At 41.1% G+C, this 21,425-nt stretch overlaps 3 protein-coding genes across 3 annotated transcripts; 1 reads left to right on the top strand and 2 right to left on the bottom strand.

The window, feature by feature from the left end:
* Positions 1 to 1,930: 1,930 nt before the first annotated feature.
* On the bottom strand, positions 1,931 to 14,208 carry LOC111987188 (cysteine-rich receptor-like protein kinase 10). The gene is made up of 9 exons (XM_065775215.1): positions 14,061 to 14,208; positions 13,314 to 13,757; positions 12,025 to 12,690; positions 4,054 to 4,176; positions 3,559 to 3,680; positions 3,222 to 3,432; positions 2,883 to 3,120; positions 2,536 to 2,686; positions 1,931 to 2,412 (listed from the first exon to the last, which is right to left on the bottom strand). The coding sequence occupies exons 1-9, from the start codon at positions 14,206 to 14,208 to the stop codon at positions 2,104 to 2,106; spliced, it is 2,412 nt and encodes an 803-aa protein (XP_065631287.1). The 3' UTR covers positions 1,931 to 2,103.
* Positions 14,209 to 17,289: 3,081 nt separating this feature from the next.
* LOC136068282 (uncharacterized) lies at positions 17,290 to 17,742 on the bottom strand. The gene has a single exon (XM_065775214.1). The coding sequence runs from the start codon at positions 17,740 to 17,742 to the stop codon at positions 17,290 to 17,292; it is 453 nt and encodes a 150-aa protein (XP_065631286.1).
* Positions 17,743 to 18,854: 1,112 nt separating this feature from the next.
* Positions 18,855 to 19,679, top strand: LOC136068281 (toMV resistance protein Tm-2(GCR236)-like). Its single transcript, XM_065775213.1, has one exon. It carries the CDS (start codon positions 18,855 to 18,857, stop codon positions 19,677 to 19,679), a length of 825 nt encoding a protein of 274 aa, XP_065631285.1.
* The last annotated feature ends 1,746 nt before the right edge of the window (positions 19,680 to 21,425 follow it).

Here is a 21,425-nt window from a genome sequence, read left to right as displayed (position 1 = left end):
ACCGCTGGAGAAACCAGTAGGGCCTACTCGTCGAGAATGATTGTAAGGGAGAGTGTTAATCACTGCTTGGACCCTCGCTTCGGCAATGCGGGGCTCGATAATGATCAGAATATTAGGGCGATGCCTACAATGGAGTTCATAGGCATGGTTACAAAAAGTCACGCTACCTGCTCCTTGACAGTTCCAAGCAATCATCTTCATTGATGAAGTATGAGGATTGAGGTAATCATTCGGGACTCCCCTATCATTGGGGTCCTCGCTACAGATTGAGGAAGTCACTGATGCTTCGCTGTTGTGGTCTTGATACGATACATTGGTGCCACTTCGCCGAGCCTGGCCCAGTGCTTGCCGAACACGACAAATGGTAGGTTTTGGTTTGAGAACAGGATTATGTATAAGTTGGGTTCGTCTTCCCGTAGTGCTATGTTTATTTCTTCGAGATCCAAGAAGCAAAAAATGGCTGCAGGCAGTGGGTCGGGAGAGTCCACACTGAAGGAGCTCGCTTGATTGTTCCGCTGCCTTACTAGTGGGGCTCGGGAATGCCCCTCTGGGGATTGGTAGGGGTGCACCGAGCGGCGCACTCGGACATCAGTCTGTGGCATGTGGTAGGGAGTGGGCCGGGGTGGTGTTTCGACCCTCGTTGGCAGACTTGGAGTCTGCGTCACCTGGTTCCATGCCAGTGCAGTCCGTGGGTGAACCAGTATCTGGACATAGCTCACCGTCTCATCATTGGAACGGCCCAAAGATAGTCCGCTTCCTATTTGTTCGAGGTTCACTATCTCCTGAGCTTGGTCTTGGGGGATAGATGAATGGGTGTTCATGGTGGGAATGGCAGGGAGAGTCGGGGTGCTTTGGGTAGTGGGTGTAAGATGCAAGTCAGGGTCTGTCGGAGTGGGTGTTGAAGAGCTTTGGTCCAATGAGGGAGGCATTGTTCAAGAGTTGCTTGGGCTGTGCGGGTGTGGAATGAAGAACGTCAATGTTTTTCTCCAAGTGCTGCATGTCTTGAAAGGATGGAGTGAGCTGTTCAGCGCTTGGACAGGTGGCCATGCAAGGAGTTTGCATGCAGTCTGAGCCCACTTCACGTGGCTGAAGTAAATCCAAATTTTTACTGTGTGATGCCACCTTCTCGCGGTGAAGTCCAGCTGGCCTCTTCGACCCATCATGCCCCTGTCCTGTCGCCGTTTTCAACTTGTGTGTTGGAGGAGATGGAGGAGAGGACACGGTTGAGGTTTGTCTCGTAGGTACTGTTAGTGGTGTAGTTACCACCCTGGCCTGAACAGAAATGATATAGAAAGCCTTGCTGGGCAGTGGCTTGAGAAATGAATATGAACAGGAAGACAAATAATCTGATCAATGCTGAGAAGCTTTATGGAGGAGGGAGAACTAAATTGCAGTAATCAATTCTGTGCTGGTGCCACGCTCAGAGCATAAGAAGTCTTTGATCTGGAAAATTCTTCTAAAAATTGAAAAAATCATCATTTTTTTAGGATTGGATTAGGCCAGGAAGATACCGATCCTTTTCCTATATCAAACTAAAATATTGGTAGTCAAGTGAATTTGGTTGACCATTTGCGTCCCTAACTGGAAACCGCCACCTGACGCCCTCCAAAGGTTTTCTATAAATTAAACAGATTGCTTTGTGATTTTATCTTTGAAAAGCATGACATGAGTTCTTGAAAATTTTGGTGTTACCACTTATTTTTTAAATTTAGTTTTTTAAGGAAAAATAAAATAAGAAATAAAAACTTTTTTTTAAAAAAAATTTAATCGACTTAACAGGTAAGGAAAATTAGTCTATATTCCACCAAGAACAAGTTCGGAAGTTAGGTTATGCCATAAGAAGGTGTGAAGTACCCACACACGCTTGAAATGCATGTTTTTCAGTCTTTACAAAATAATTATTTAATGAACACATTAATAGATAAAGAAATTTATCACAACTTAAAATTTGAAAAGAAAGTTGAAATTATAAATTTAGGGCATAACAATACATATAAGAAGTTCAAATTGCAATATTTGACGTGTAATTGAATAATTTACATTAATCGTTTCAAGTGGAACTCCTAAACAAATATGCTTATTGAAGCCTCAAATCACAAACCATTATCTTGGACATAACTCAGTTATTGTGGCCTCAGTGTTAGTTACGTCGTAACTTTTGTCATTCTGTACTGATGTGGATGATACAATATTGCTTTGCACAAAACTTGCAGGTTGTGTTGGTGTTGGAATTGGATCCAAATTTCCGTTAAGCATGAGAACAACAGAAGTCATACTTGGTCTGTCACTTGCATTTTCTTGAACACATAGGAGTCCAATTTTGATACATCTCAAAATTTCAGTTATTGGACCACCTCTCAATGTGGGATCTATGAGATTTGAAGTTGTCTCCTCCCTCCAATTTTTCCAAGCCTGCAGAAGTAGTTCGTTATGCACAAACAAACTTATAGAAAAAGCTTGATTATATACTTTCCAATTCATGATTTTTGTGTATAAAAAGGAAATGCCTACTCTATACTTTGTAGTCATACTCACATAGCTTAGAAGATACCCTGAGTTTTCTCCATCATGGAAATGAGTGATTTTTTGTCCACTCAAAACCTCCAAAATTAGCACACCATAACTAAAGACATCTGATTTTATTGAAAACTGTCCAAGCATTGCATACTCTGGTGCCATATATCCACTGCATTTCAATATTAACAAATCTATTTTTAATTTGAATTGTAACAAACCAATGATTCTGTTCAAACATTTTTATTTCCATCTTTGTTATGGCAATAATTTGGTTATACCTTGAGAAAAGCCAACTACAAAAATCTAGTATATAAGACAAGCATAAATATTACTTCTCATCAACTAATGCATCTTATGATACTTACTAGGTCCCTACAATTCTGTTTGTACTGCCTTCAGTTTGATCTACTACAAACATTCTCACCATGCCAAAATCTGAAATTTTGGGGTTCATTTCTGCATCTAAAAGAATATTACTAGCTTTGAGATCACGATGAATAATCCAAAGTCGTGAGTCCTCATGAAGATATAGAAGTCCTCGAGCAAAGCCTTTTATGATTTTGTATCGCCTTTCCCAATCAATATGTGCACGCTTCATTGGATCTATATATTCATGAAATTATATTCTTTAGTCATATACCATGAAACTCAAAAGAATTTATTATGATCACATAATATAAATTGAAGTAAGAATGTAACAATACCAAAAATGTTGTAATCAAGGCTTCCATTAGGCACAAATTCATATATAAGAAGTCTCTCATTCCCTTCTAAGCAAAATCCAAGGAGTCTAACTAAATTCCGGTGTTGAAGTTTAACCACTAATAGAACCTCATTCTTAAACTCAAAATCTCCTTGTTGAGAGTTTCTTGATAGTCTTTTCACAGCTATCTCTTGTCCATTTAAAAGATTTCCCTGATATTATTTGCATAATGTGTAAATTAAAAAATTCAAGTTGATCACTATGATTGAATTTAAAACATTGATTTAACACAGTTTGACAGAAACTTAATATCTTTCCACATCATAATGTTTTCCTACCTTGTAAACTATCCCAAATCCACCTTTCCCAAGTTTATTTGCATCAGAAAAATTGTTTGTTGCAGCTCTAATGGTGCTCAAGTCGTATTGCAGGGATTCCACACTTTGTATTCCTTCCACAACTTCAAATTAATAGGAAACAAGTTATACACAATCAAACGATTTAAGTACTTTCTTTAAATATTAACATTTCTTCAAAGAGTCAAAACTAGGGCAAATGTGTCTCCTATGAAAAATTTCTTTGCCAAATACATACATACATACATACATACATATTTCACAACTTTGTACTATAAAAATTTTGTTATTTAAAAAAAAAATCATTTTAGAATCTTTTTTTTTTTTTAATTGAAGAATCATTTTAGAAACAAGCATGTTCATAGATATTGCGATAAGTACTACATTATCTCTAACTGTTTGATATAGTAAAACACCTCTCAGATAAGTCGATAACATGCTAGCAATGTTGAAACTAATTGATTGTAAGTGACTTACTTTCAAAATTATCCATTGACTTCTTCATTCTAAGAAATATGAAAGTACCGATGGTAAGCATCATAGCAATAACAGATGGAACGGCAATGATCATAGCAGTTCGAGCTTTCTTTCTCTCCTTTCCTGAGAAAACCAAAAGCGTCTCGTCAAATATGTTTTTTTTTAGAAAAAATATCATGTCAATTGTTGATTCGTTGAATTCAGTTATCACACAAATAGGAAATAAATAAGGGGAAAAGGAGAGATTCTTGTGAAACCTATAATTTGATTTTCCACCAAATATATATATATATATATATAATTAAAATGACAATTCTTGTGAGAATCTTTATGAAATTTTTACAAGATCATATTCAAATTAAAAAATTGGTGAATACCTTTTTTTTTCATCCCGGAGAGGAAAATTTGAATTTGATGCGATAGTTCGACCATGCGCATGCTTAACCTAACTCTATTTTCGAGAAAAAAGAATTATGCCAAGTCATTATTTGGTCAACGTGGGCGCTTTTAAAACTCGTTATTTCTGAACTCATGCCATTTTTTTTTTTTTCAGAATAAGTCAAGAAATTATGTAAAAAGCTTTTTAAAGCTAGCGACATGAAGCATGCGAACACCTAATGGACCATTATTTTTCTAGATGAAATCAGACCCAAAACGGACTAGTAAATTAAGCAAATCCATGCAAGGATTTAGGAAATTTTGAGTACTCCTAAACTCTGAATACATGAAACTCTTCTTTTTAATTCAACAATTACAATAGAACCTATCAAAAAAAAAAAAAAAAAAAACAATTCTATTAATTCAACAATTACAATAGAACCTATCCCCAAAAACAAACAAAAAAAAAAAAAAAAACAATTACAATAGAAGAGTGAAAATTTAAATCCTAAACCTTTTTATTGGAATTATCAACAAGTGTCAGTTCAATTACAAAATTCTTAACATGCAAGAGTTCGTGGACTATAAACACATGAACTTTACCCATACTTGGATTTTTTCCCCTTCTCTAGGTGGGATTTAAAAGCAACTCCCTTGCTGGTCAATGTTAAAATTAAAAAAGACCCAAGTCATGCAATGAAAAAAAAAAAAAAAAAAAAAAACCTAAATTCAATCATAGTTGATGAGCAAATAAAGAAATCATAATTTTACTTCTAGTGTGACTTTGTATTTTAACTCTAGCTTGTCTAAGATATATTATTAGACTAATATAAATACCCATTAATAGACTTATTGTAATATTGTAAAATAGCTGTTAAAAGTATTAGTTTTTATATGTACAATGTGTAATAGACCAAGAGGCCCAATTGTGGGCTCACTCACACAACAAAAATAAGAGATAAAACAAGGTAAAACCAATTGTGGGCTCACTCACACAACAAAAATAAGAGATAAAACAAGGTAAAAGAGGGATAGAGATCATGTAAGGTATTGCACTTGATATAATTGCTACGAATGAACGAGGTTTAAAATTGAAAAAAATAACTTTAAATTTCAACCATTAAATTAACCATAAGTAAAAAAGATAGAATAGTAAAAGATATTTGTGAGAGGAATGAGGGTAATTATATCAAGTGAAATACCTTAGCAATTGCGCCTGATTCTAACTTCAAATTTTAGTCATTTATAACTATTACATTAGATGCAATTCCCTAAATCCTAATTCCCTTTTCGGAAAAGAGAGACAAAGAAACTGTGAAATGCATATTTTGATTTGCTACAAAAAGACAAATTTATTTACTCTCTCCGTCCCAATTTGTTTGTCCTGTTTAAAAAGTCAAACTTTTTTTTTTTGAAGATGGACCCAGATTTCATTCATTAATTGAAACCAAGAGAGTCAAGGTACAAAAATTCTAATGCTGGCTCTGGACACTCTTCCAGCCAAACACGTTCATCATGTACTAGCCTAGCATGCTTAGCCAACGCATGGGCCACTTTATTCGCACTACGCTTAACAAAACTAGCTGCAAAACTTCTCAAACCTGCTGCTATACATTGTATTTCTTCATATATATGACCCATGCGAGACCTATTAGGCTTTAGAGAGCAAAGAGACTTCATGACAGTCAAGTTGTCCCCTTCCAGTATCAGCTCCGAGAAACCCACTTCCACAGCAAACTCCATTGCTCTCCGGCATGCAAGCACCTCCACTTCCTCACTGTCCTGCACCGGTGGTCCTCTGGCAACTAGAGAAGCCATAACTTCTCCCTTATCGTTACGCACCACCACTCCAACACCAGATGCCTCCAAGTCCGCAAAAACCGCTGCATCGAAATTCACTTTGTAAATTAACCCCACTGGAGGCTCCCATTTCTGCACCACCCCGGTGTTGTTATGGATGGCCAAACGCTCCTGTGCTCCTCTATAATCCTCCAACATGTCCATTGCACGTTTCACAAGTCGAGCCGGATCTTGGATAACACCACCATGTAAAACAGAGTTTCTATGGTTCCAAATTACCTAGCATTGAACCAGAAAAAGTTCGATCACCTCCTCCTCTACTTTATCCATCAGCTCCTCCACCAACTGTACAAAATCATCTTGTCCTCCCCAACACTTCTGTATCCGTCTGTGACTGTCAGCCCACACACCCCGAGCCACTCCACAACCCCACAAAACGTGTAACACCGTCTCTGTTTCTTGCTTACAGAATTCATATGTCCCATCTTCGATAATTTTTCGGCGCGCCAAGTTTTCTTTCGTAGGCAAAATATCCTGGCAAGCCCTCCATCCAAATACCTTTATTTTACTAGGCAAATGGAGCTTCCACAACCTTGGCCATCTTAGTCCTCTGTTCCTCAGACCCGAGCTCTCCACTCTTCCATCCCTCTCACTGTCCAGCCCCCTTGCAATGAAGTAACCCGACTTTACCGTAAATTCCCCGTTTTTATTAGGCAACCACACTATTGAGTCTGGAATGTTCCTATGACTCAGGGGAATACGGAGAATAGCCTTCGCATCCTCCCTATGAAATTTCACACCAATAATTTCACGGTCCCATCCATGTCCATCCCCATCCATCAGCTCACACACACGCCAATCCTCCTCTGCATCCAAAGGCCGGTGAAGAACTTGATTAGTGTGGTAATTTGGAAGCCATTTATCCTGTGTGACTCGGATTGACCGGCCATCTCCTACCCTCCAACAACATCCCTTTTTCAGAATGTGTTTGGCTGCAAGCAGGCTCTTCCACACATAAGAACTATTAGGTATATCAGCCGCCTCCAAAAAACAATTACGAGGAAAATACTTAGCCTTGAAGCATCCATACAGCAAGGAATCTTTCTCATGTAATAACCTCCATCCCTGTTTGGCCAACATAGCAAGGTTGAAATTTCTTAAGTCCCGAAAACCCATGCCACCTTCATTCTTAGGTTTAGTTAATACCTTCCAACTCTTCCAATGAATCTTCCTTTCATTGCCCACTTGCCCCCACCAAAACCTTGCATACATTGCATTAAGCTCATCACAAAGCTTCACTGGCAACTGGAACACCCCCATAGTATAAGTTGGGATAGATTGCGCCACTGCTTTGATAAGAATTTCCTTCCCTGCTCGTGATAGTAATTGTCCCTTCCACCCTTGAATTTTCTTCCAAACTTTATCTTTAAGGAAAGAAAAAGTTTGGTATTTAGCCCGGCCAACCAAAGTAGGTAATCCCACATAGGAATCAAATCTCTCTACCTCCCTCACCCCCAAAATCTCCATAATTCTCTCCCTAGATTCCGTTGCTGTATTGTTGCTAAAGAAAACTGAGGACTTCTCAAAATTAGTACATTGGCCTGATGCGGCTGCATATGTCTGCAAGACCTCTGAAATAACCTGCACCTCCTCTTGATTAGCCCTACAAAATAAGAGCGAATCATCTGCAAATAATAAATGGGATATACATGGTGCTCTTCTACAAATAGAAACCCCATGGAGCCTCCCTCCATCTTGTGCTTTGGCTAGCATAGAAGAGAACCCTTCTGCACATAAGAGAAACAAGTAAGGTGATAGTGGGTCTCCTTGACGGAGCCCACGGGAAGGTCGAATATTACCATATGCCTTACCATTAATGCGAACAGAAAAAGAAGTGGAGGTCACACAACTCATAACTCTATCAATCCATCTCTCCGGCAAACCCAACTTAGACATAATACCCTTCAGGAAGTCCCATTCCACCTTGTCATAAGCTTTACTAATATCCAACTTCAATGCCAAAGAACCCCTTCTACCAGACCTCTTACTATGCATAGCATGCAATGTTTCATATGTAACCAACACATTATCTGTAATCAATCGGCCAGGCACAAAGGCACTTTGAGTTGGGGAAATCAACTTGGGAAGGATCAGTTTTAATTTGTTGGCCAGCACCTTTGAAATAATTTTGTAGATTACATTGCAAAGACTAATGGGCCTATAATCTGTAATTCTCTCAGGTGACTTTACTTTCGGTATCAGGATAATATGGGTATAGTTTAATTCAGGCAACATTATACCAGAATTCAAGAAATCTAACACAGCAGCAATCACATCATTCCCAACTATATGCCAAAATTTTTGATAAAAAAGAGCATTCATACCATCAGGTCCTGGCGCCTTTGTTGGTTCCATCTGAAACAGAGCTGCTTTGATCTCTTCGGCACTGAACTCCCTAGACAACGTTTCCACCATATCTGCTGTTACTTTACAAGGCACTGTATCAATACATTCCTCCAATTGATTACAGCCACCTGAGCTATAAATTGATTCAAAGTATGAAGTTGCCACCCTAGCTATGTCATTTATCTCCTCCACCCAATTTTGCTGCCCATCTCTTAGTCCATGAATAAAGTTTCTCCTTTGTCTTTGTGAAGCCTTGGAATGAAAAAACTTGGTGTTTTTGTCACCATGTTTGAGCCAAGTAACCCGTGATTGTTGATGCCAATAGACTTCCTGCTTAAGAAGCAAATCATCTAGTTTCTTACTTGCTTCCAAAAACTCTGCCTTCGTCTCTTCTGTAGGCTTCCCTATGCTTAAGTTCTCAACTAACTTTTGTAGTCTTTTAATTTCTTCTGTCTCCGGGTTTGTCCTTGATGAGCCCCATGCAAGCAGTTCTTCCCCACAAGTCAAAATCTTCTCCTTAACTCTAGCCATGGCTGAAGCTGCTTCCTCCCCCTTAGCCTTCCATGCTTCATCAACCTTCTTCTCACAGTCATTATTCAATAGCCAAGCCTCTTCAAACTTAAAACCCTGCACACCTTTGGCACGCAAACCACTATCCGTCTTGGTTTGTAAGACAATGGGACGGTGGTCTGAAGCATGAGAAAACAAGTGGAATATTGTACTGGCAGGATATTTTTCTCTCCAAACCGAGTTAGCAACCGCCCGGTCTAAACGTTCCTTAGTGTTGGCCTTCCCTGGACGTTTGTTGTTCCATGTGAATGGAAAATCGCCAAACCCCAAGTCACTCAGATTACATGATTCCAAAGCCAAGCTAAACTCTTCCATTTGTTTATATGGTGGTGGGTGTGTGCTCTGCTTTTCAGAGGATAGTAAAATTGCATTAAAATCCCCTATACAACACCAAGGCCCATCCACCAAACTTGATAAGTGAGACAAGAGAGCCCATGATTTTGGTTTTTGGCAAGCCTCAGCCCACCCATAAAAGCCCGTAAGATACCACTCAAACCCATCTTCTTCCACAACTTTGGCCAATATATGGTGCTCTGTATAGTTCACTACATCTAGGTGCACTTCTGGCTTCCACAGTAGTGCCAATCCCCCTCCTGCATCTGGTTTCTTCACTATCAGTTTATTCTTAAAAGGTAGCTTCTTACAATGTTTATCAAACCCTTCCCTGTCCAACCTAGTTTCCGTAAGGAAACACACCATGGGAGCTTGGTCCTTCACAAGTTTGCGAAGGCTTCGAATTGTCCAAGGGTTCCCAAGCCCTTGACAGTTCCAACTCAACATCCTCATTGTGCTCGGCAAGGGTGTTCATGCACCCCCGCCGTTTTGCTTTCAAAATCATCAACCTGCACTTTCTCTCATTTGCTCGTTCTTTCTTCAGCCTCTGCCCCAATGTGTTCTTCACGTTGCTGTACACCGCGCTTGCCCAGTAACGTATTAGGCTCACTCATGCTTGAAGAATCATGTCCATCAGTCATACGGGCCAGCCTGGTCCATTTGGGCCTTGTTTTAATGTCTTTAATCCCATCATTTACTCCATCCACGTGCTCAAGCTTCCCATGTATCACGTGCCCTTTCCCATGCAACGTTAGGTCCACTTTACTAGCATTAATAGACATGCTTCCCTTCATAGAACAATTACGCATACAACTTGGTGCCAGCCCTTCCACATCCGTTTCAACGTGCGTGGAAATCACGTTCACATTAATTCCCTTGTCTTGAATATTCCCTAAATTGTTGCCTTGTCCGTTTCCATTACACTCTTGCTCCTTAGGGTTTGCTTGGTTGTAACTTACAGCCGCTGCCACCCCATCACCGCCAAGCTTCTCCCTTCCTTCACCCACCACCGTATCGCGCTGAGAACTCTTAACCGGGCCTGGCCCCAACCGACTCCCACTCGCTTTCAACCACTCACCATATTGTAGAGGAGCTTCCTTGCCATTCTTCGTTAATGCGAAGTAACTCGCGCAGTGCCTGAGATCGTGACCCAGCAATCCACAGTGGTGACAAAAAATTGGTAGTCTCTCATACTTAAAAGTAGCCCACGTTTTTTCCCCGTCTGAGCCAGCCAGATATCCTCCCCGTCTCAACGGTTTGGAAATTGGGATAGCCACCTTCACTCTCATAAATAAGTTTTGTTGATCCTGCCGACGTCTCCTCTCGACTTCTTCAACTACTCCCAATCTATTCCCAACCTCCTCAGCCACTTTGGGGCAGACCATATCAAACGGAGCTCCCCATATTTGCACCCATAGTGAGATCGCTTCGAACTGAACGTTCTTTGCTGTCATCCCTGACTGCCATCTACGTAGCATTAGGACTTGATTATCAAATGTCCAAGGCCTTCCTTTCCATACCTGCTCCATCTCAAACTCAGATTTAAACTTAAATTGGAACAGGTTGGATCCAACTTCGATAATTTGCAACTCATCATTCAGGCCCCATGCTCTTCTCAATGTATTCTGCGCTTCTTTCTTATTGAAAGGCTTGCATGTCAGGAACTTTCCAATTAGACTTAAGGAGCAGCTTTCGATCTCTTCCTTTCGCCCCTCATCTGATATAGCAATTACCTCTTCTTCTTCTGTAGTTAGCTTCATATTCTCTAGACTATTTTCCAGGCTATTGATTACTTCCTCCGCCATAACAACTGTGGACGTAAAATGAAAAAAGTAAAAGACAAACCCCCAGGCGACCTAGGGGAGGAATATAACTCGTAGTCACACGAGAGAGAGAGCTCCTAGTACAGGAGAAAAAGTCCTAAACATTTGAATTTAACTCTTGAAAAGTCAAACTTTTTAAGGAAATATAATTTATTATCTTGTCTGCATTATAAAAATGTATAAGTTTTAAAATTACCCTTAAATAAATTTATCAGCTTCTTTAAAAAGAATTATTCTTAATGAGGCAACTAAAAAGGTGTCCCAATTTAATTGATTTTTTAAAATATTAGTTAGTTTTCTTTTTAAATAATTTTGAAAATAAAGTAGGGGTATAATAGGAACATTAGTAAACTAATAATTTTTTCATTTTTAGAAACAGAACAATATTTTGGAACATTCCAAAATGAAATAGAAGACAAACAAACTGGACAAACAAACTGTAACGGAGGTGATAACATAATGAAAATTCTTATGCCAATCATTGTGAAATTGACATAAGTCCATATTCAAAGTTTCAAACAATAAATAAACAGAAAAGTCCAAAATCACTCTTCTGAAAAAACAATAAACAAAAAAAAAAATGTATTTGAAATTTTGCGTCATTTTTCGATGCCGGTAACATTTCTCTAAGAATAAAAAAAAGGAGATAATTTCTTTTTACCTTTTGTAGGAGAAATTGTCGGAGAAGGAAGAGGAGACGCAGAGAGAGGTGGTGGTGGCGATGAATATGACTCAAACCTATAATTACAGCTGGGTGTATAAAATCTCCCATCTTCCGTTCCGTCTGGAATGTTTTGATAAATGTTATCTAAACAGTCACTGCAGGCTGCTTCCAACAAATCTGGAGTGCACTGTACAAGCACATATATTGTGCTCAAGTTTCTGGTTGCAAACTTGCGTGAAGTACCTGATGCGGCTTCACTTTTCATGCTATCAAACAGTGGCTGTAGTTGCTTGTTCCCACTTAAGTCTGATACGCTCTTAGTGATAATTAATTCCAAAGGCTGAGTTTCCATGATGCCAAATATGGAGCGGTTTGAGAAGCGTAACATGCAATTATCATTCCATCCAATTGCCTCCTTCTGATTTTGGCAGAGCTGTGTGAGACGATATCTAGAGTCATTGAGGCAACTACGACAAATGTCTGGCTTAACATTTCCTCCACAAAGACCAATTGCATAGACTTTGTCAGGTTCTGTGCCAAAAGAGAAATTATAAAATCCATTTTCGGTTTCCTTGTTGGAGGAGATGGAAGAGAGAACATCGTTGAGGTTTGCCTCGTAGGTACTATTAGTGGTGTAGAGACCCTTGTCTCCACAGACTTGCGCTACAAGAAAAAAAGATATATTACAACAAGTATTATTGCAAAAAAAAAAAATATATATATATATATATCACATAAATATAAGAAGTAATATATATATTATTGCATCTCTATGTTGTTTTATTGTTGTAACAGTAACTTAAATTTATTATATCAATATGAGATTGTAGTAATAATTATTATGTTACATCGAAATATGTTTTTGTAATAAAAAAATGAGTATGATCAATATGAGATTATAGTGGTGGAGCCAAAAAAATTTTCCAAGGCGACCAAGCTTAATATAACAAAATTCTTAAGTAGAAAAAAAAAAAATCCATAGCCCAAACCAAATACTTTATTTTATAAATAATCTTAAGTTCTATATAATTTTTCCTACCAAACATATATAGATAATGTTACATTGTTTTGCCAAAAGCCTTGTAACTGAATTGACACATTCCTATGTACAAAGTGCTTGAAAGTCTAGAAGGAAAAGAGTTCGAGCTGCATATTCCACGGGTGCTGAAGCTTCTGTCCGTCCAGGGTTTCGAGGTGGTAGGTCCCTTTCCTTTGCCATGATGAAATCCTGTATAGTCCTTCCCAATTGGGGCCAAGCTTTCCTTGCGAAGGATCTCTGGCAGTGCCCATGACCTTCCGTAGTACAAGATCCCCAATCTGAAAGTCTCTATACTTGACATTGGAGTTGTAGTATTTTGCCATGAGATTCTGGTATCGTGCCAACCTCTGCTCTGCTACTACCCAAACCTCATCCACCAAGTCTAGCTGAAGGCGCAAGGATTCTTCGTTCTTATCTTCGTCGTAGTTCTCCACCCGATAGCTTGTAAGTCCTACCTCTGCTGGGATGACAACTTCGCTTCCATATGCCAGCCGAAACGGTGATTCTCTAATAGGTGTTCTTGATGTAGTACGATACACCCATAAGACACTTGGTAGTTCCTCAAGCCAGATGCCCTTTGCCCCCTCAAGGCGGGTCTTGATGATCTTTAGCAAGGACCGGTTTGTGACTTCGACTTGCCCATTAGCCTGCGGGTGTGCTGGCGACGAGTAGTGATTCTTGATGCCTAGCTCTGAACAGAAGTCTCTGAATGTGCTATTGTCGAATTACTTTCCGTTGTCGGAAACGAGGACCCTGGGTATCCCGTACCTGCAGATGATATTCCTCCATACGAAACTTCGAATGTTCTTCTCGGTGATAGTAGCTAGGGCCTCTGCTTCCACCCATTTAGTGAAATAGTCGATGCCAACTACCAAAAATTTTAGCTGCCTTACTGCCGTTAGGAAGGGGCCCATAATGTCTAGTCCCTATTGGGCGAATGGCCACGGGGCCGTCATGGGTGTGAGCTCCTCAGACGGTTGCCTAATTAGATTACTGAACCTCTGACATTTGTCGCAAGTTTTGACATAAGCTTGGGCATCTTTCAACATAGTAGGCCAATAGTAACCAGCTCTTATCAGCTTGTGAACTAATGACCGCGGCCCCGACTGCTTTCCACAGATACCCTCGTGAACCTCTCTCATTACGTAGTCTGCTTCCTCGCTGCTCAAACACCTCAGGTACAGTCAGGAGAATCCTCTTTTGTACAAGACATCTCTGATCAGCACAAATCGTGAGGCTTGTACCTTTAATTTTCTAGCAGCGTCTTTCCCGTCTGGCAGAGTGCCTGATCTTAGGTACGCTATTAATGGTGTAGTCCTATCGTTCTTGGAACTAACTTCCTGTACGTTTGTTCCATCATCAATAAGCGAGGAGAGTTGTACAAACGACAATACCTGTTCGGGAACAAGCATAAGTTCTGTCGAGGTTGCTTTTGCAAGATGGTCGGCGCATTCATTCTCTTCCCTTGGGATTTGGACGAATCTTACTTCAAGGTTGCCGATCCGATTGTTCACTTCTTCTAGGTACTTCTTCATCCTCTCATTCTTACACTCGTAGTCACCATCGATCTGACGTATTACCACTTGGGAGTTGCAGTGTACGACTACATTTTCAGCACCTGCTGCTTTTACGAGGTCTAGTCCCGCCACCAGCGCTTCATATTCGGCTTTGTTTTTGGATGTGGGGAAGTCAAATTGGATCATGCACTCGATTTTATCCCCTTCCGGGGTTTGGATGACAATACCAGCTCCTCCTGCCTTCTTGTTTAACGATCTGTCCGTGTGGATGCTCCACTGCGCGGCTACTTCTGCCCCTTTGCCTTCTGATTGCGCGAATTCTGCAATGAAGTCGACCACAGCATGACCTTTAATTGCAGTTCATGGGCGATATTGTATGTCAAATCTGCTCATCTCAATTGCCCACAAAGCCATCTGTCCGGTTGTGTCAGGGCTACCCAAAGCTCTTCTCAATGTTTGGTTCGTCAGGACTATGATAGCGTGGGCTTAGAAATACGGCTTTAGCTTTCTTGCTGCAGTTACCAATGCGAAGGCCAACTTCTCTATTTATGGATTCCTCTCTTCTGCTCCTCTGAATGCTCGACTTATAAAATAGACGGGTCTTTGAGATCCGTCTTCCTCTCTTACCAGTGCTGCGCTGACCGTCGCTTGTGAAACAGCTAAGTAGAGGTAAAGTTCTTCTCCTGGTTTGGAGGGGCTGAGCAATGGTGGAGACGTAAGGTACTTCTTCAACTCTTCAAAGGCCTTCTGGCATTCTTCTTCTGAAGAAGGGTAGACATTTGTCCGTCGCTTTTGAGACGAACCTGTTCAAGGCAGCAATTTTGCCGTTCAGTCTTTGCACATCCTTGATTGTTTTCGGTGGTTCCAACTCCATGATGGCCCGAACCTTTTCTGGATTGACTTCTATTCCTCTGTGGGATACCATGAATCCCAAGAACTTCCCTGCCGTCACATCAAATGCCCATTTGTTTGGATTGAGCTTCATATTATACGAGCGAAGAGTGTCGAAGGTCTCCTAGAGGTCCTTCAGGTGATCACTTTTGAGTGGGCCTTTTACAAGCATGTCGTCGACATAGACTTGCATGTTCCGGCCGATTTGGTGCGCGAACATTTTATTCATCAGTCTTTGGTACGTTACGCCTGCGTTCTTAAGTCCAAATGACATTACCTTGTAGCAAAAGAGCCCTTGGCTAGTGACAAAGGAGGTTTTCTCCTGATACGCTTCGTCCATCTTAACTTAATTATAGCCCGAGAAAGCATCCATGAAGCTTAGAAGCTGGTGTCCTGCCGTCGAGTCTACTAAGGTGTCTATCCGGGGTAGTGGGTAGCTGTCCTTTGGGCATGCTTTGTTGAGGTCCGTGAAATCGACACACATTCGCTACTTCCCATTAGCTTTTTTAACCATTATCACGTTTGCTAACCAGTCGAGAAAGTAGACTTCTTGAATGAAATTTGCTTCCAGCAACTTCTTCACCTCTTCTGCTATTGCTTCGTCTCGCTCCTGGGTGAACACTCGCTTTTTCTGTTGGACTGGCGAGAATGATGGGTTTACGTTCAACCTGTGAACTATGACTGAGCTTTCGATTCCGGGCATGTCCTCGTGGCTCCAGGCGAACACATCCTGATTCATTCTGAGGAATGCTATAAGGGCTTGACGGATTGGCTGGCTGGCCAGCATCCCCATTCTGGTAGTCCGTTCAAGTTTCGACTTATCAAGGGTTATCTCTTCTAGTTCCTCCACTGGCTCCGCTGCCGTCCGTGTCTCCTCTATGCACATGGTTTGCTACTGGTCTTCCATTTCTAGCATGGCAATGTAGCACTCACGGGCTGCCACTTGGTTCCCTTGTAACTCATCGATCCCGTACTCTGTAGAGAATTTGATCATCAGGTGGTAAGTTGATGTCGCTCCCTTCCATGCATTGAGGGTAGGTCGTCTGATGATAGCATTGTACATGGATGAGCAGTCGACCACAATGAACGTCACGTCCTGTGTGATCTGCCGGGGGTAATCTCCTACCGTCACCGAAAGCGTGACTGCGCCCAATGGAAACACTCTTGTTCCCCCAAAGCCAACCAACGGAGTGTCTATTCGTATCAGTCGTTCCCTATCAACTTTCATTTGCTGGAATGTTGGGTAATAGAGAATGTCCGCTGAGCTACCATTGTCCACCAACACTCTGTGCATGTTTTACTCTCCCACTCGTAGGGTGACAACCAATGCGTCGTCATACGGATGGTGAAGACATCGTGTATCTTCCTCTAAGAATCTGACAATAAAGCTATCTGTCTGCGCTATCTTTGGCGCTGAGCCCGTCAGCTAGACGTTGTGAACCATTCGGAGGTAAGTCTTTTGGGCCTTCTTCGACGATTCGGATGTTGATGTTCCCCCCAAAATCATCCTTTTGTCTCCGATTGGGGGTCTAGGACGCTCATTATCCCTTCGGGGCTGCTGCTCTTGAGGTGTCAGATCCATCCTCTCTTTTCTGATGAACTTTTGCAATTTTCCTTGTCTGATAAGGGCCTCTATCTATTGCTTTAAGTCATAGCAATCAGCTGTGTCGTGACTGTGATCGCAGTGGAAATGGCAATATTTGTCCCTTAATCTTTTGCTGGGATCTCCTTTCAGTTTCCCAGGGAAGGTTAGAGCCCCTTCGTCCTTGATTTGCATTAGGACTTGTTCTATTGGGGCAGTTAACAGGGTGAAGCTCATAAACCTCCCCCTAATGGCTTGGAGCGCCGCTCATCCCTTCGTTCTCCCGTTCTTGGCCTCTTCGACCCTTGGTCCCATCTTGTTTCGTCCTGCCGCTTCCTTTTCCTAGGTTTTTCCTCTCGGGCCTGCAACGCGTCTTCCGCGTTAATGTATTTAGTTGCCCTATAAAGTACTTCTGACAGGGTCTTAGGGTCGTTCTTGTATAGAGAGAATAGAAACTTGCCCTTCCGTAACCCGTTCGTGAAAGCCGCTACTAGTATTTTGTCGTCGGCTTCGTCTATTGAGAGCGCTTCCTTATTAAAGCGTGTTATGTAAGCCCTCAGCGTCTTGTCCTCCCGTTGTTTAATACTCATCAGACAAGCTATGGACATCTTGTACCTGTGCCCTCCAATGAAGTGTGTAGTGAACTGAGCGCTCAGCTCCTTGAAGGTGCCGATGGAGTTTGGCATCAGTCGGCTGAACCATACCCTTGCGAGGCCTTTGAGTGTTGTGGGGAAGGCCCAGCACATGATCTCATCTGCTATCCCCTAAAGGTGCATTAGGGTCTTGAAGGTTTCTAGATGGTCGAGAGGATCCTTCACGCCGTCATAGCTTTCTATATGTAGCATGCGGAATTTATGGGGTAGGGGGAAGGAGTTCACGACAGCAGTGAAAGGCGAGTTGGTGCGGTTAACTAAATCGTCAAAGTCACTAGAAACTCGTCCCTTGAGCACGTTCATCATAACCTCCATTTGTTCCCTCATCGCCTGCATCTCTGCGGCAATATGTGGTAGAGTCGCATCCGTGAAGGATGGCATGCTCAAGTTCTACCTCTCTGGTCTGCTTGGGGCATGGTTGCCTTCAGGTTTCTCCTGGTTTTTTCTTGCAGCGTTGGTCCTTTCTTGATCTTCTTGTTGGTCATTCGGTTCTGCATTCTTCTGGCGCAGCTGTTCTTCTAAGTCGTGGTTTTGTTTGGTGAGACGTTCCACTGCGGCAACGAAAGTTCGAACTTGTCTCTCGAGGGCAGTCGTGGGTGGTTCGTCTCCTTGAACGTCGTTAGTGGCTGCCATCAAGCGAGTGAGTACCATGCAACCCTTAAGTTCAGGAAACGATAGTATGGCTTTTGAATCTCAACTAAGTTTCCCACAGACAGCACCAACTGATGATGCCAAAAAATTCACCAGTGAGCTACACGATACCTACACGCTCGAACGTGAACTTGCATAATACGAAGAAGAAAAACCTAATTGTGGTGCCGGCCAAATACTCTCTGAAGGTTAAGTCAATAATATTCTCACAACTCTAGAGTGCTAGAGAGGGTAAATTATGCATATCTTGATGTATGAGGGTATTGGGGCTTTTATAGTAGTAGTAGGGGATTGATGTCTCACCCTTGGTGCGGAAGTCTTTTCCTTATAGAAAACATCCTATAGAATCCTTTTTGTGCTAGAATTCTATTTGTCTTCGGACTCTATGAAGTGTTTAGCAAGTATCCCATATCAAGGGCCTTTCTGCCCTCCTCATGGGCTTTGGACCTGCTGATATTCCATACCGGATCCATTTACAACAGGTGTGGTAGATAATGGGTCCGTCCTCTATCGATCCACAGCTGATGACCGTCAGGCCCATCTCTAGCCCAAATTTTACCTCTTCAATATGGAAAATAGATTTTTGGGAGGATATAAAGCATGCTTTACTTGATAATAGCAAAGGATGTAGAATAATGATCACAACACGTAAGTGGGAAGTTGTTAATTTTTGCAAAAAATCCTCACATGTCTTTGCTCATCAGTTGCAACCACTGCCTCCGGAGAAGGCATGGGATCTCTTTTGCAAAAGAGCATTCCAATTTCACTTTGGAGGGCAATGCCCCACAGAGTTGGAGAAATTGTCTCATGAAATTGTTAAGAAATGCCAAGGATTACCACTTGCAATTACTGCTATAGGTGGTCTTTTATCAACCAAGAACGAGACCTTATTTGAATGGAGAAACTTGCATGAAAATCTTGGCTTTGAGTTAGGAAGAAATCCCCATCTTGCTAGTGTCAACAAAGTTCTATCTTTAAGTTTTGAAGACTTGCCTTACCATCTCAAATCTTGTCTCTTATATTTTGGCATGTATCCAGAGAGTTTTGGCATTCAATGTACAAGATTGATTCGACAATGGATAGCTGAAGGTTTTGTCAAAAAAATAAATGATAAAGCATTGGAAGATATTGCTCGAGAATACTTGACCAGGCTGATTAATAGAAGCTTGGTTCAAGTGTTAAAAATAGGCTATGGTGGAGAAGTTAAACGCTGTCGAATCCATGATCTATTGCATGAGATCATCCTACAAAAGATGGAAGATCTAAGTTTCTATCATGGTTTATCCAAAGAAGAGTCTAGTTTTGAAGGACTAACTTGACGTGTGTCAGTTAATAGAGCTTCACTTGGTGTGCTGGAGCAATTTAAGAAATCTCATATCCATTCTCTTTTATTCTTCAATATTAATGAATTTCCAATATCCTTCATGAGTAAATTTCTTCAAAATTTCAAGCTTGTGAAAGTATTGGATTTTAAAAATACTCCACTAGATCATCTTCCCGAAGAGGTGGGAAATTTATTTCACTTAAGGTATTTAAACTTAAATAATACAGAAGTGAAGACACTCCCAAACTCCATCGGAAAGTTGCAGTATCTAGAGACTTTGTTAATGTGGCAAACCACAATACAGGAGATTCCAGTTACAATCAACATGCTTCATAAGCTACGTCATCTTGTAGTCCGCTATTTTGATGCCACGATGGAAATGGGTCTTAATATTATAAGAGGAGTTAAATTACATTGGAGCATTGGATGCTTAAAGGCACTGACAGTGCTAAAATACGTGGACGCAAATTATGGAGGGCTCAAATTGATTGAAGAGTTGGGAAAATTGAGTCAATTGAGGGAACTTCGCTTGGTAAACCTAACTAGGGAAACTGGGAGGGCTTTGTGTGTCTCTATTGAGAACATGAACTGCTTAAAACATCTATCTGTAAGTTCGATCAACGAAGATGAGGTCATCGATTTACAGCTCATTTCATCTCCTCCTAAATGTCTTCAATTCCTCTACATAATTGGGCGTTTAGCCAGGTTGCCTGACTGGATTTCAGAACTTCAACGCCTAGTCTCATTAAAGATTTATTGGACAAGGTTGAGTGATGATCCACTCAATGCATTTCAAAATCTACCTAATCTAGTGCAGCTCGTACTGGGAATGAAAGCATACAGTGGAGAGCAGTTGCAAATTGGGAAAGGGGTATTTTCAAAACTCAAGGAACTACGGCTCGTAGATTTGTCTGAATTGAATTCATTGAATATAGAAAAAGAAGCGTTCCCCCTTCTTAAAAGCTTGCATATTGTGGATTGTCCACAACTAAAGGAGGTACCGTCTGGTTTCCAACACCTTAGAAACCTTAAAGAACTGAATATTACAAATATGCCCACAGAATTCGAAAAAAGTTTGGATCCAGAGCAAGGGTCACATTATTGGATCATTCAGCATGTACCATCACTACAAAAAAATGGTCCTATAGTGGCGTTTTTTTTAGTGGCGTTTGTAAAAAACGCCACTATAGGTGCCCTATAGTGGCGTTTGGAAAAATGGGTCTATAGTAGCGTTTTAAAGGCCTAGAATGGCATTTTTAAAATGCCACTATAGGTCCTAGTCTTACAAGGGCCTATAGTGGTGTTTGTCAAACGCCACTATAAGCACTTTTTATTTATTTATTTATTTTTTCGGTTGGGTAGGGCCTATAGTGGCGTTTCCAAACGCCACTATGGCCCTGCAAAAAAAAAAATCAGCAAAAAAAGGGGGACCTATAGCGGCGTTTGGAATAGGACCTATAGTGGCGTTTGTCAAATGCCACTATAGGCAATTTTTTTTTTTTTTTTGGTTGGATAGGGCCTATAGTAGCGTTTGACAAACGCCACTAGAGGCCCTTGTAACAGTAGGACCTATAGTGGCGTTTGCAAACGCCACTATAGCCCAGCCAAAAAAAAAAAAAAAAGAATTCAGCAAAAAAAAGGGGGACTTGTAGTGGCGTTTACCAAACGCCACTATAGGTCCAAAAAGTGCTTCTTCCACAATATTCCAGCAGACACACACACACACACACACAAAAAAAAA

The sequence above is a fragment of the Quercus suber genome, unplaced genomic scaffold, assembly GCF_002906115.3.
Source record: "Quercus suber isolate HL8 unplaced genomic scaffold, Cork oak 2.0 scaffold_107, whole genome shotgun sequence".
NCBI classification, from domain to species: Eukaryota; Viridiplantae; Streptophyta; class Magnoliopsida; order Fagales; family Fagaceae; genus Quercus; species Quercus suber.
This window is presented reverse-complemented; position numbering and strand designations above follow the sequence as displayed.

Excerpts from the sequence above, each read along its gene's own strand:
- LOC136068281 (XM_065775213.1), top strand. The coding sequence starts at position 18,855 with ATGGGTCCGTCCTCTATCGATCCACAGCTGATGACCGTCAGGCCCATC.
- LOC136068282 (XM_065775214.1), bottom strand. The coding sequence starts at position 17,742 with ATGCCAAACTCCATCGGCACCTTCAAGGAGCTGAGCGCTCAGTTCACT.
- LOC111987188 (XM_065775215.1), bottom strand. The coding sequence starts at position 14,208 with ATGAGAGAGGTTCACGAGGGTATCTGTGGAAAGCAGTCGGGGCCGCGG. Across the intron at positions 4,177-12,024 it reads GACAATTTCTCCTACAAAAG|GAAAGGAGAGAAAGAAAGCT; the intron begins GTAAAAAGAAAT and ends TGGTTTTCTCAG. Across the intron at positions 3,121-3,221 it reads CCTTGATTACAACATTTTTG|ATCCAATGAAGCGTGCACAT; the intron begins GTATTGTTACAT and ends ATGAATATATAG.